Below are 13376 nucleotides of genomic sequence, written 5' to 3' on the forward strand. Positions count from 1 at the left end.
TGAGAGAGTGTGTCAGTGTCATGTTGTTATCAGTGAGTGTGTCTGGGGAAGTCGAAGTCTGGATGCAGTCGGTGGAGAATCGGCGGGAGAAAGTGGAGCCGTTGGCCAGCTGGTGGCTGCCTTACTGCCTGGTCGCCCAGAAGCCGTCGATGGCCGGGATAGCCGTGCAGGAAGAGCTGCAGAGGCAGTCAGGCACAGACTCTCATGGTGTGTGGTGTGTGCAAGGGTCATCTTTCGTACTTCGTGCCTCACATCTGCTTCACGATAAGCCCACCAGCTCTGACCTCCATTGCATTCCCCTTATCGCGCAGAGCATGCAGGGCTGAGTCAGCGGCGGAGCGATGAGCGATGAGGGATGAGGGATGAGTAATGACGGGGAAGTGACAGGTGGATCACATGATTCCAGCAACAGAGGCTGACCGCCTGGGGTTCGCCGCCCGGAAGTATCTTTCCAACGCCGCAAAAAAAACTTTCCTGAATCCATCGACCCAGGCCCTGGCCGAGCAAAACCACTCCTCTTCCTACAATTCCCCGTCTGCGTTTCTTGCCACTTGTGATTTTGTCTGTCGATCTCTTCTTAAACCTACTGAGCAACACCGGAATATCACCCATCGACTTCCTCCATGGCAACGATGCAGACCGTTGTTCGCAAGACAGGCGGTGCATCTGGAGAACCGCTTCCGCCCACACTTCCGACCGACACCGTGCCCGACCGCGTGAACACCTCCAGTCTGGGATCATGGTCTCATTTGATCGCCGGCGCGTGAGTAATCTACTGCAGCTGGTCTTGACTTCACCGAAAGAGAAAGCTAATCGACCTGCAGGACCGGCGGGATGGTGACCGCTATCGTGACAAGTCCTCTTGACGTTCTCCGCACCCGGTAAGCGCTTCCCTCCAGGCTGCTAGCTTCGCCTTCCAGCACCTTTCTCAGAGAAACTAACAGTCCCTTTCCTCTACAGCCTCCAAACCGACTACTACCAGACCCAATCCAACACCCGCCTCACACCACACCCCCACCAGATACGACAATCCTTCGTGCGCTCGTCGGTCAACCACTTCCGCGAGACCTTCGGCATCCTGTTCTCGATCCACCGCGTTGAGGGTTGGCGCGGGATGTTCAAGGGGCTGGGCCCCAGCCTGACGGGCGTGGTGCCGGCCAGCGCGGTCAAGTTCTACACATACGGCAACTGCAAGCGGCTGCTGCCGGAGGTGCTAGGGTGCGACAAGGACACGACGCTGGTGCACGGCCTGTCGGCGGCGTGCGCGGGCATCGCCACAGGCAGCGCCACCAACCCCATCTGGGTCGTCAAGACGCGCCTGCAGCTGGACAAGGCGGGCGCCCGCCGCTACAAGAACAGTCTCGACTGCACGCAGCAGATCCTCCGGCACGAGGGCCCCAAGGGTCTGTATCGGGGTCTGACGGCGAGCTATCTGGGCACCATCGAGACGACGCTGCATCTGGTCATGTACGAGCGCATCAAGGGGCTGATCGCAACCAGGGTTGACCTGGAGGGAGCCGGGCCCGAGTCGAACCAGTTCGTGCAGGGCTTGGCGCTGAGCGGTGCGTCTGGGTTGTCGAAGATGGTGGCTTGTCTGATCGCCTATCCTCACGAGGTAAGTTGGACTATTGGTTTCAGCGATGAATCCCGCTGACGGCTTTTGTACTTTAGGTCATCCGCACCCGGCTCCGACAGGCCCCCATGGCGGACGGGCGGCAGAAGTACACCAGCATCCTGCAGTGCGCGCGGCTGATCCTGAAGGAGGAGGGGATGATTGCGCTGTACGGCGGGTTGACGGCGCATCTGCTCCGGACGGTTCCGTCGGCGGCGATCACGATCGGGACGTATGAGCTGGTTCTCAAAGTCCTTGAGAGACAATGATTGGGTGGCCCGCTGCGAGGCGAGACCTTGAGGCGGCGACCGCTGGCTTCCCTTCTCATGTATTATAGACTGTATGATCGCGAAAAAAAGATGTGGCGCATAGATACCCTGTAATCCGACTGTCTGAGGGGTGATTTGTACAGGCCACGAGTTCATTTCGGGTGTTTTGTTTCTGTCATTTGGGTTGGCGTTGAGCGCGTTTGTTTTGGTGCCCGGTGTTGTTGTTGTTGTTATTGTCAGCGTCAGCGACTCCGGAAATATATTTAGAATAGACTCTACTTGCGTCCAACCACGTTGATCGCTCAGTGCTTTGTTTCAATTTTCTTGTCATCTTCGTCAAGCAACCATTCTACTGCTGCATTTAGCACCTAAGAAATCATCATTCCAAAGTTATCGTAGCCTTGTCAGTTGTTCGCGTCCTGAGTGTCGAGCTGATATCACGTGACGTATTGTCTATTTTGTACGAATCCCACGCGCAGTCTCGATAAAGGGTCCCTGCTCCCGTTCCAGATAGCGATACGTTATCGAGCGGTAGAAGCATCACCTGGAGTACGATCACTCGGATTAGTGACACTAATTTCATCCTAAACATGGCTTCGACAGCCCCAGCACTCGAGAATCTTTCCAAAACATATACATTCCATAGGATTCACTCCAACCATGCGTCCTGAAATCCATTACGCTGACAATCTACAGAGCACCAAAAAAAAATATAGAAAGATCGGATCATAGCATTAACTCATTCATGTACATAAACATTCCATTAAAAGCAAAGGATGGTATCAAATCCCAGCGACCCTATCCACAGCCCGACCACTCAGTCCATCTCACAATCCCTACTCCTCTTGATCCTGAAGGACGGATCTTACAAAGCAGCCATCACACCGAGGACACCGGCGACACCGGCGACTCCGTAGCCCAGAACACCGGCGGGGGTGGCCTGGGCGCCGGCGGCACCGGTCGACGAGGAGGCGGAGGCGGAGGCGGAGGAGGCGGAGGCGATGTTGGTGACGGTGCCGGTGGAGGTGGTGGTGCCGGTGGAGGTGGTGCCGTCGTGGGTGGTGGTGAACGTGGACTTGGCCAGGGTCAGGCTGTCGGAGATGGTGGAGGTGGCCGTCGCGGAGCCGTTGGTGCCGGTCAGCGTCGTGGTGGACGCGGGCCAGACGGACGAGGAGCCGGAGAGCGCGCTCGAGACGGCGCTGGAGGCGGCGGAGCGGGCGTCGCTGGCCGCGCTGGTGGCCTCCGAGGCGACCGAGGAAGCCAGCGAGGTCACGTCCGAGGCGCCGGCGGCTCCGGCGGTCGAGGCGGCGCTGGCCAGCGAGGTGGCGGCGCCAACGGCGTCAGTGGCGGCCGACTCAGCGCCGGAGACGACGTCGGAGACGACGCCGCCCTGAGGGGAGGCCAGGGCGGCGGTGGAGAGGAGGGTGGTCAGGAGGAGGCTCTGGAGCTGCATTTTGTTTGTGTGGTGGTGTGGTGTGGTGTGGTGTGATAAGATAGATAGCGGTAATCGATTATCGATAACTTTATTGAGATGGTACCTGACCCGAGGAGTGAGGATGGATGGATGTATGCAAGAGAACTGGAGAACTGAAGAGATGTCTGCGAGGGACGAGGGTCTTTATATCCTCCATCGCCACCAGGCTCACGACAAGCAAAACGCAAGAAGTACTGTCAGTTACTGTGACTTACCTGTCGACGACAAGAATAGCAGCCCAGCCCAGTCCACTGCATGATCATCTCCATCCTGCTCCCCCACGTTGACAACCTCTCATACGAATCAGGGCTGTTGTGAAGGGTGGCTCGACCAGTCACAGCGCTGGAGACGCGGCCCAGGCCCCACTATGATTCCATTGCGAGCAGTCAGTGTCTTGCCGCGTTCCTGTTTCCCTGCTTGGCAATGACGTTGCCCATGTGTCTAGATTTTGGGTTTCTTTTGCTGGGATAACTCGTCGTCATTGGAGACCCAAGACCCCCAAAGGGCCGGGTTGTTTGTCTGTGGCGGTACGGTTGTGGCGGGTGCCTTGCCCTGCCTCCTTTTGGCCGGCATTCCCCCAATCCACAATGTGAGCCATCACACGCAGCACACCAAAGGGTGTGAGTTGGTGGGTGGTAGCTAAGAATAAGTTCAAACTTTGCGACTGGAACGGAACCCCCGAAGTGTACACCATTTGTTGATCCCCAGCGCAGTCTCGCCACTCACAGGCACCAGCATTGACAGCCCGTGTAACCCTACCACCGCCGACTGACTGGTGTGGTGCAAACCACGTCGACTTTCTCTTTGCGACAGCTCCAGCTCCAGCTCCAGCTCCAGCTCCAGCGTCCTGCCGGCCATCAAACCTGCATGCACCCAAGCGTGGGTGCGTCATCAGCAACCAGAGCCCGAGACATGGACGGACGGAAGTATCGGGCCGGGGGGGACAGGGCAGGCAGATGAGGATCGTCAGATTCGTCGGTCGGATCTTGGCTGGGCTGGGTTTGCGTAATCTTGATGCAGGGTAAGCAAAGAGGTGTTCGTGTACGAGTACTAGGTAAGTAGCTGCGAGCCAGTGATCAGCCTGACCACTACGGGTGGTTTATCCGGGAGGGATCAATTTATCTAGTCCTGCTACTACACCTATGGATGTGAAGTTACTATGCGTACGTATGCTAATGCCGTGGTGGTCATCCCAGGGTTCCTGGACCCTGTTATCTTCGCCCTTTGCCCTTTTCATCCCCTCGACGATGGAGGGTCTGATTGGAAAGCAAAGGGGGGCAGAGTCATCCGGGGTAAATTTCTTGTTTCTCATAAGGCTGAGTGGTGAATTTCGGCTATTTGGTGCTCAGTGCTCACCCTCACCGAAATGCCTCGAAGGTTCCTCCTCTTCACTTCTACCCCCAAACAACCCCCCCAGATTATTCCCCAACCAGCCCTAAGACCAATAAACTCAAAAAGTCCGACCACATCGAAGCATACTGTATGAGCAAATTTAGCTCCAATTCCCCAATGAAGCAAGCAACAGACGTACACATAATATTGCTTATGCTCATGTAAACCTAAGAACAAGGAAGCCTTGACGTCAGCCAAACCAAGTGGAGTAAGTTACAGCCCACACCAACCCCAACGACGATCCTTCCCCTTCGGCAAGCAGAACCTCAAACCCTCCACTCTCCCACTCCGTCTTCGGTCTGCGCTTGGATAACCAGAAAAAAAAAATATCGCGCACAAACATTCTGGACCCGGTTTTTGACGTCAAGTCCACCCGGACCCCATTGCCACTGTGCAGGAACGACATCCCCCGAAGGCACGTTGGCCGTCATGGGTGGTCAGGGGAGGCACGTGCGGAGTTGGCGGGTTGGTGCGATTTCGGGGGGTTGTGGTGTGATATGTCGACTTCTACACATACACATACATATATTGCTGGTGGGATGGGTTGCTGTGTTTACTGAAAGTAGATAACTTTGCATACACTGCATGTGTAGTAGAGATGGGCGGTGCCGCAGGTCCTGTTGGATGATCTTCTACTCGTATCTCTCTTTATCCCTACCGGTGGTCGGAGGTTACTTTTGACCTGAAGTAAGGATTCACTCGCCACATGTGGAGAGATGTCGACCACTTGTGTTGTCTACGGGGAGTTGTCGGTGCGATGGTCAGGGGTGCGGCTACGGTGCGGTGCGCGAGGATACACACATGGGTTCTTATTTGCCAAGGGTCGAATCTTGGCTGGACGAGGCCATAAGGCTGAAGGCAATATCCCAACAAGCCCGCGTTCAGCACGTCGTCAGTTCTCTGGAAGTCACAAGAGGAGATGGCGCAACTGGATCACATGATCCAACAAAGCCTGTCATCCCAGCAACAAGCCCTGCCCTGCCCTTGCCTGCCCTCATCCATGCAGCCATGCAGCCACCCCCAGCATATCCCAAAGGAGCTGTAAGTTAACCGTAGCAGTAAACACTCCATCTCATTACCATTAATCGTAACCACCATGCGTCTATCTATTAAGTGAACCCCCGTCCACCCCTCTATACCAGTATATTATGTGCGAAACAGAACCGCTATGCAAGACCCAATGCCTCCCCCATTTTTATCAAAACAAAAAACTTTCAATGAGCCAGTTGACTGGCCAGTTTGCTCTTCGCCCGGATCTTCGGCCCGTAGAAGACCAGCACCCAGGGCACGACGACCAGAACGGCTCCCTATATCAAAGAAATTAGCACTCCTGCTATAACCACCGATTCGGAAAAGAAGTGGGGAGTAAACGTACAATACCGCCCAACAAACTCGACGCCCCGGGGTACCCCACATTCGTGAACAGGGCGTTGGTGACCAGCGGGAAGACGCCGCCGAGGAGGTTGCGGCCTATTTCCGTCAGTATTTAACCCTCACTGGATACCCTTTTGAAGAAAACGAGAGGGAGACAGGGACATACAGCACGACTGCGCGGCGATGGCCGAACTAGCGAATCGGTGATAGGTGTCGGCCAGATAATTGAAGACGGCCAGGTAGACGGCGAAGATGCCCATGGTGGCGCACCCGATGGCCATGGTCGGGGAGATCCACGCGATGGACGAGTACGAGGTCCAGCCGAACCAGAACAGCCCGATGGGCATCAGCACCGCTTCCACGCACACGAAATAGAGGCGGGCTTCCGGGGTGCGCGGGAGGAGATTGTAGTGCTGCGCGATCTTGTCTTGGTAGATGCTGATTACCGTGATGAGGAGGGCGCCGACGCACATTGCTTGAGGATGTTAGCGTGGGAACTGATTTGGGGGGGGGGCTGGGGTAGGTATGGGTCAAGGCATACAGGTGAAGACAGCGCCGGTCTGCTCGATGTTGAAGCCATGGTTCGTGCGGAAGACCAGTGGGATGGAGCCGAACTGCAGGTACAGCACCGCCCAACTGAACGAGACCCAGAGCGAGAAGAAGAAGACAACCGGTTCGCTGACCAGCATATCTGTTCGCCACCGTTAGCACAAGACATTCCCTCCTCAGCTAGGAAAAGGGCAACGTACGAAAAGGCCGATACACCGAGATCCCGATCATCTTGACCAGCGACACCCGCTCCTCGTCACTCTTAACCCGCCAGCGGATCCGCCGGACCTTGCCTTCCTCCAGCATCACCCCGAAGTGGCCCGCCGCCTCCAGCTGCTCGTAGTACTTGTTGACGGCCTGCGCCTTGCGACTCAGCAGCACGCTGCCGCGCGTCTCCTTGAAGAAGCAGAAGATCACCACCACGAAGAAGGCCGCCACGATCGCGTGCGAGTAGTACACCCACCGCCAGGTCGTGTGGTGGACGATCGCGCTCGAGATCAGCGGGGCCAGCCCCGTGCCGAACAGCGCCGCCCCGGAGAACAGCGCCATCGGCGTGTTGCGGTCCTCCGCGTGGTAGATGTCGCTGATCACCCCGCCCACCATCGTCGAGAAAGTCGACGCCCCGATCCCCTGCAAGACCCGCGCCACCAGAAGGCCGCCGAAGATGTGTGTGCCGCCGCAGGCGAGGAGGGAGGCTGCATGCGGGAGACGAGAAGTTAGCCCTGATGAGCGGGAAACGGCATACACTACCGGGGTATATCGCGAAGGGGAAGGGGAATCACTCACCAGTGAAGAGAATCCCGCTAGCCACGAAGATTGGCCGCCGCCCGTTGATCTCCGAGAAGGGAGCCAGCACCATCGGCGCCAGGGCGAATCCGATACAAAACACCGTGATGGTCAGGTTGTAGACCACCGCGCTAACCCCCCACTCCGCCGTCAGCACGCTCGAGGCGGGACTGACCTCGCCTGCTGAGTATCCGGCCAGCGCGGTGACGGCGCAGGCGATCCAAGTCATCATCGACTTGCGCCATTTCGGCCACAGGAACGGAGAGATGTATTGCTCGAGGTTCGGGGGGTCGGGCGGGGCGGACTGGTTAGGGCCGGGCGGGAGGGTGATGCACGGGGTGGGTAGCGGCGTGTCGAGTTCGAGGTAGCGGTGTTGGATCTCCTGCGTCGAGGGGTCGAAGCTGGCAACGCCCTTTTCGTCTTCGCCGAGATAGGCGTTGGGCGTGGTGGAGCCGGTTTCTGGGAGGAAGACGGTGCCGGTGGTCGACGAGCCCGAATCGTCGAGAGGACCCCGCGGGGTGTCCGTGGGGGAGTATTGAGGCATTTGTGATTTTCACTGTGATGACGGTCCGTATCCGAGTGCACTGGTGTAGCTGAGCATGTGCATGTGCGGAGCGGGTTATGTTTATGTGTAACAGCACATGTGCGTCGTCTCTCGTCACCAGACCTCTACGAGGGAGCAGGGATGTGAACGTTATTTAAGAAGGATGACGCCGGTGGATTTGTGGAGGAAAAGCACAAAACACCAAATTGGAGAAATCTTCCCTCGGGATGTTCTCCGAGGGCGCCAGATAATGAGGCCTGAGCTGCCCTCCGGAGTTGGCATCTCCCTCCGCATTCCTTGCCCATTTGCAGAATCCACAGCGCTATACAAGTGACCTGTTGCTGCAGGATGTTCGGCCTTATCTCACCGACCTAGCTCGCCTTTATCATGGCATTTGCTGCAAGATGACTTGATCGAATATCAAGCGCAGCACGAGTGTCGGCCGATACCCGCGCAAAAGCAAACGCCGCACGCGCAAATTCTGTTCTGAGTTGGGGAAACCGGCGTCTCCACTTTCTCCAATTCGGAGAAGTCTTTCTTTGACTCACTCGTTGAGCGGCCAATCGCATGGCTTCCTCGTGCCGGATGCCGGCTGCTGTCATTGGTCACAGATTGCTTTCGGCATTCAATTGTTGTAGTGCGATTAGATCGGAAAAGATAAGCCGCACTCGGTAAGGTTGTGAGTACCCGGGCCGCACTGAGCTATCATCTGAAATAACTGAGCAGAGGGGTTAGCATATATAGTGATGGTGATTGATTATCACTTACGCACTGGTCCGTCATTTATCGCTCCATGCATTGGAACACCGCCAGACGGAGAAGCTTCGGTGGCATATCTGGTTCAATAGACTCGGCTGACTGTGCAGCTGCACACCCTCTTACTTGGCCGACCGTGCACGTCGATACTGCTGATGAAATGTAAGCCAGACCACTGCTTAGATGTGAAGCGTTGGTGCTTACCGGGTAAGTCGGAAAGCAAGACGCCCGGGGCAAATTGAGGCCCGCTTACGCACCAGTATTAAGTCGACACCAGTTGTAAGTTCTTCTCCATTTTGGGGAGAGCAGGGGGCCAGCGGTTGTCTGCTGCATGTGATCCATCTCGGTGAAGTTGATGTTGTGCCCTAGCTTTGACTTTGGTGTGCTGTATTCGCATCAGCTACTGTAGTATGTGGCGGAGAGTTGAGGTCGAGAAGAACAAGAGTGGTGGGGTTGGGAGCAAGTATTACCCACACAAAGGTGTTAGGACCAGCTATACTGAAGAATGAAGACTTGGTCTGGAGCCTGGATAAGCTTGTAGTGCAACAAGCATGTATTCCTCGTAACTTCGGTACCTGCTATGCATTTCATGGCACTGGCGATCTTAGGAACGGCAAGTATTGCTTTGAGGTGCGTCCATCATGAAGCAACTAACGAGATAGACGTGCTAGGCGAGACATCGAGTCTGCATCAGATATGGTAGGCTACATTTTATGCATCATGCTTAGTTAGAAAGAAGTACGCATACACTAAAAAGCAGAACAGCAGTGTGAGTGCTTACTACAACGACGACCAGCAAGCAGTACTGCGCTACGACGAGTATTATTTGCTTGATCTGTCCTCGCGATCGCCATTTCAATCGTTCCGTCTGTTGTCTGTTGGCCAGCTTTGAAAAGTAGTTGGGCAGCATCAACTTTGCGAACGCTGTGTAAAATACTCAGAAATTCAAAAGAATCAGACTCGTCGCCGATCAAAGCAACGACAACTACCAGCGTATAGCGACATCAGGCAGACAAGTCCAAGATAAAAGTACCAGCAAGACCGTGTTCTAGTCTTATAGAATCACTCGTTGGGCGAGGGAATGATGTCTGACTCTGGAAAGCTGACTCCGTCACAAAACGGAGTCAGGGGCTCGCTCGGGCCGACCCATGATCATGTTGTCTAAGACTATTGCCAAACGGCCGCCTCACTAGCCCTGTAAGTGCTTCCAAAACCCCAGAGCCAACCTTCAAAGTGTCGCTCAAGGACTGATATTCTGAGACAATATGCATTCATCTTAGTCACATCGCGGTGCGCAGCGGAATTGGACGATTTGGCATGCTCATCAATCAGCCGCTATCGTTTCTCCTTTCCAAGACAGCGAGCAGAAGGTGAGTGAGACATTGCACATCAAATAATCAGGATTGCAGGTCGACCTGTCGCTAGCGTCATGGTGATCGTGATTTTGAGGGTTGAATGTGCTGGTCGAAATCAGTCGTGCAGCCCGACTATGAGAAACATATCAGTCGAGAAATCGTTCAACCTCACTCATCAGGAGGTAAGACATCAAGGAGATGGACAAGGCAGAAGAGTGAAGCTTTGTGCGCTGAATACCCTAGGTATCCCAAGCAGCGCAGCCAGCTACCCTCCTCACAACCAAACGCATAGAGCTGAAAGCCACACATGCGATGAAAGTCAGTATGCTGCACCTTATTCTCATGCAACAAACCACGGACGTCGCCGGAGTAGATTATGCATAAAAGAGACACCGTGACTTGGACAGATTGGAAAGGGCGCCGGGCGGAGATTGTCATTGTTTCACCTGATGGTCAACTTGTCCCCGCCAAGACCTGTAGGAATCATGAGGCCAGCATGCTATTTTTGGGCGATGGCATTGTTGTTTGTGGCAACTGGCAAAGACACGGACATATTCGGTGCAGGATTGTCGTATTCGCATTCATTCTATTCTATTTGACGCTGAATCCGGCTACGTGACCTGGTAAGGTGGTCTAAGTGAGTTCTTACGGTTGAGGGAGGTTTACGCTTCTGCCTAGACACAACGTAGCTTCTCTATCGAAAAACAAAGCTGACTCTAGTCGAACGGCAACTACTCTCCCCGGCCGAACCCTCTTCAGGAGAAAGAGGAGGCGGATACTACTCAGTTGCCACCAAAGGTAACTCATCCATGATCTTCGATGTTCCGAGACAAATGTGGGGGTGGCTGTCCCGCAATTATTACCTCATAATCTCGCCCGGATTTTACCCCCTTGAGGGGAAAACGCGGGAATCCCCGATTTCATGAAAACGCCCGCCTCATCGGTGGCTGTCTCACGTGGCAGGTATCACTATTACTATGTATGTACTTTACCAACGGAGCTGAATATAACCGCAACAAAGGCAATGCTGCATGTAACCGGTCGACTCAAGCAACCGAACCTCGGCTGCGAGGGGGAGGAAAACAGCCCATCGACTTTCAACAACCCTCCAAATGAGACAATGTCTGTAGTGTGGGTCGGATCTAAAAGTCTTGCCAGAGCAGAAGAACGGGGACAGCGACCGGGGGTTGCTATTTCTGAAATGCCAATGGCTCCCAACTTCCCAAGGCCGAATGTCTCGCCCACATGGGCCGAATCCTCACCAATTAGGGCATCCCTTGGTCACGCCCCACCCGCCGCTAATTTTGGGGCTGGAGGACCCTGAATGATTCAATAAACGGGAGTGACAGCATAGGTCCTGGTTGCAGGTGCAGGAAATAATGGGAAATAATGACTGGCTGTACTGGGCTGGGTTGGATGAGGTGGTCATGGCTTCACAGCTGCTCTGGAAGACGATATAAAGGGACTGTCCATCCTGCTCATTGTTCCCTTCTCATCATCAACATCAACACTTTTCACTACACTACACAACACAACCACACCACACTTTCTACCTTCTAGTCACAAACCCCAACCACCACCATGCAGCTCAAGAACATCGTCCTCGCCGCCTCGGCCGCTGCCACCGCCGCCGCTCTCCCGGCCACCGACGCCTCCCAGAGCCAGACCTTCGGCGTCGTTTCCATCCACTCCACCAGCGCAGTGCAGTACCAGCCCTTCACCGCGGCCAAGAGCAGCCTCTTCGCCGGCCTCCCCAGCCAGAACGCCAGCTGCGCCCGCCCCAAGGAGCAGACCGCCACCTTCTACATCCAGGACGGCGCTCTGTATCTGTACGACCAGTCCGCCACTCCCCAGGAGTTCTACGTCGACCGCTCGGGCATGGGTATGTCTTCTTCGTCTCTTCTCCGATACTCTGCATCTATCATCTCACTTCTTCATCAATACTAACATCTCTATGTATCAGGCCAGGGTAAGATCGGCTACACGACCGGCGCCCAGCCCGCCCCCAAGAACGCAGAGCGCCAGGGCTGGTCCATCGACAACAACAACCACCTGCAGTTCGGCGGCAGCGACCTCATCGCCTGCCCCAACAGCATCGACGGCGCCTGGAGCATCTGGGCCAGCGCCGGCGTGAGCAACCCCGCCGGCAACAGCGACTGCGTCGGCATCGCCGCCCGCGTCGAGACCACCAACGACCCCAACGGCTGCCTGTACACCCAGTAAATGCTGTCTGACTTAGTCGGCAGTTGTGGCATTGGCATCGTCCTGTCTGGACGCGGTTGATCCAAGGAAGCCGGGCTGTTTGAGACGGTTCGGTATATGTCTGTGACCGGGAACTGCCATGCTGTTTCTTAACGAGTTGGTGGGAGAAAAGTGGAGGATGGTGGATGGTATTGACAATTTGTGATTGCAATAGGGTTTGAGTTTTAGTTCTGGTTAACTGCAATATACTCCCTCCACATCATCTTCGCTTTTGGATAGTAGTACATGACGGTGAAATTTATCATCTTATGAATTCGATCAATGCCCCCTGAAGAAGTGATCATCTCAACCCCTAAACGCTAAACCCGTCACAATATTCTTCCTCAGCTCCCGAACCGCAACCTCCAGCATCTCCCTCTCCTTCCCATCGACATCCCCAAACGGAAGAACCTCCTCCGCCCCGCCCCTCCCCAGCACCGTCCGCACAACGAAGTACTCAACCCCAAGCTCCTCCGCCATCTCCCTCCCCCCCTTCAATACCAGATAAATACACAAACGCATCCTCAGTGACATCCTCACCCCGCAGCCCGGCCAGCACTGCCTTGATGAACCGGCACTCTGCATACGCCATGCACGTCGTGGCGCTTCCGGCGCCTTGCTTGCTGGTGACGATCTCGTCGCCGCCGAATTGCACGCCTGGTCGATGTCGTCTCCCAGCGCCTGCGCGGCGAAGGTTGAGGCCCGCACCACGTCGAGGGGTGCATTCGATCGTACGGGTAAAGGTTTCGGCGCAACTCATCCACGACCTGCTCGCACTGGGCCTGAAGCGCAGTATGCATACTTCAGTGTGTATGTCTATCATACCTTCACGGGCCTGATGGACAGCATTGTCGAGATAACTCGATCGACTGACTTTGAAAACCCTGCAGCCCGTTTCATCTGCTAATGCCCTCGGTGCCCGATACTTGCATGTACAGTATATCTACTGACGAATCCGTGCAGTGCCTTGATTGTCCTTGACATGGATAACCTAAAAAGCATAGGACATAAAGTTGCTATTTTA

At 55.3% G+C, this 13376-nt stretch overlaps 5 protein-coding genes across 5 annotated transcripts; 3 read left to right on the plus strand and 2 right to left on the minus strand.

Moving 5' to 3' along the window:
- The first annotated feature begins 473 nt into the window (after nt 1-473).
- Nucleotides 474-2234, plus strand: BO86DRAFT_389390 (putative mitochondrial carrier protein (Rim2)). Its single transcript, XM_025672119.1, has 4 exons — nt 474-763; nt 825-881; nt 961-1615; nt 1672-2234. Exons 1-4 carry the CDS (start codon nt 633-635, stop codon nt 1879-1881), a joined length of 1053 nt encoding a protein of 350 aa, XP_025527549.1. The 5' UTR covers nt 474-632; the 3' UTR covers nt 1882-2234.
- Nucleotides 2235-2693: 459 nt separating this feature from the next.
- BO86DRAFT_389391 (uncharacterized protein) lies at nt 2694-3423 on the minus strand. The gene has a single exon (XM_025672120.1). The coding sequence runs from the start codon at nt 3332-3334 to the stop codon at nt 2747-2749; it is 588 nt and encodes a 195-aa protein (XP_025527550.1). The 5' UTR covers nt 3335-3423; the 3' UTR covers nt 2694-2746.
- A 932-nt stretch (nt 3424-4355) lies between these two features.
- BO86DRAFT_95848 (uncharacterized protein) lies at nt 4356-4866 on the plus strand. Its single transcript, XM_025677831.1, has one exon. It carries the CDS (start codon nt 4498-4500, stop codon nt 4792-4794), a length of 297 nt encoding a protein of 98 aa, XP_025527551.1. The 5' UTR covers nt 4356-4497; the 3' UTR covers nt 4795-4866.
- A 1095-nt stretch (nt 4867-5961) lies between these two features.
- Nucleotides 5962-8063, minus strand: BO86DRAFT_448331 (putative MFS multidrug transporter; the record flags this gene model as incomplete). Its single annotated transcript, XM_025676637.1, has 7 exons — nt 5962-6054; nt 6123-6217; nt 6288-6596; nt 6663-6812; nt 6871-7365; nt 7457-7857; nt 8014-8063. 7 exons carry the CDS (start codon nt 8061-8063, stop codon nt 5962-5964), a joined length of 1593 nt encoding a protein of 530 aa, XP_025527552.1.
- A 3629-nt stretch (nt 8064-11692) lies between these two features.
- aspf34 (cell wall protein PhiA) lies at nt 11693-12334 on the plus strand (the record flags this gene model as incomplete). Its single annotated transcript, XM_025668007.1, has 2 exons — nt 11693-11993; nt 12075-12334. 2 exons carry the CDS (start codon nt 11693-11695, stop codon nt 12332-12334), a joined length of 561 nt encoding a protein of 186 aa, XP_025527553.1.
- Nucleotides 12335-13376: the final 1042 nt, after the last annotated feature.

Source organism: Aspergillus japonicus (assembly GCF_003184785.1).
Source record: "Aspergillus japonicus CBS 114.51 unplaced genomic scaffold BO86scaffold_25, whole genome shotgun sequence".
Lineage (NCBI taxonomy): Eukaryota > Fungi > Ascomycota > Eurotiomycetes > Eurotiales > Aspergillaceae > Aspergillus > Aspergillus japonicus.

Bases quoted from the DNA above. Each gene is read 5' to 3' on its own strand.
- BO86DRAFT_389390 (XM_025672119.1), top strand. From the start codon at position 633: ATGCAGACCGTTGTTCGCAAGACAGGCGGTGCATCTGGAGAACCGCTT. The intron at 882-960 runs GTAAGCGCTTCC...TTTCCTCTACAG, and splicing joins CTTGACGTTCTCCGCACCCG to CCTCCAAACCGACTACTACC. The intron at 1,616-1,671 runs GTAAGTTGGACT...TTTGTACTTTAG, and splicing joins TGATCGCCTATCCTCACGAG to GTCATCCGCACCCGGCTCCG.
- BO86DRAFT_389391 (XM_025672120.1), bottom strand. From the start codon at position 3,334: ATGCAGCTCCAGAGCCTCCTCCTGACCACCCTCCTCTCCACCGCCGCC.
- BO86DRAFT_95848 (XM_025677831.1), top strand. From the start codon at position 4,498: ATGGATGTGAAGTTACTATGCGTACGTATGCTAATGCCGTGGTGGTCA.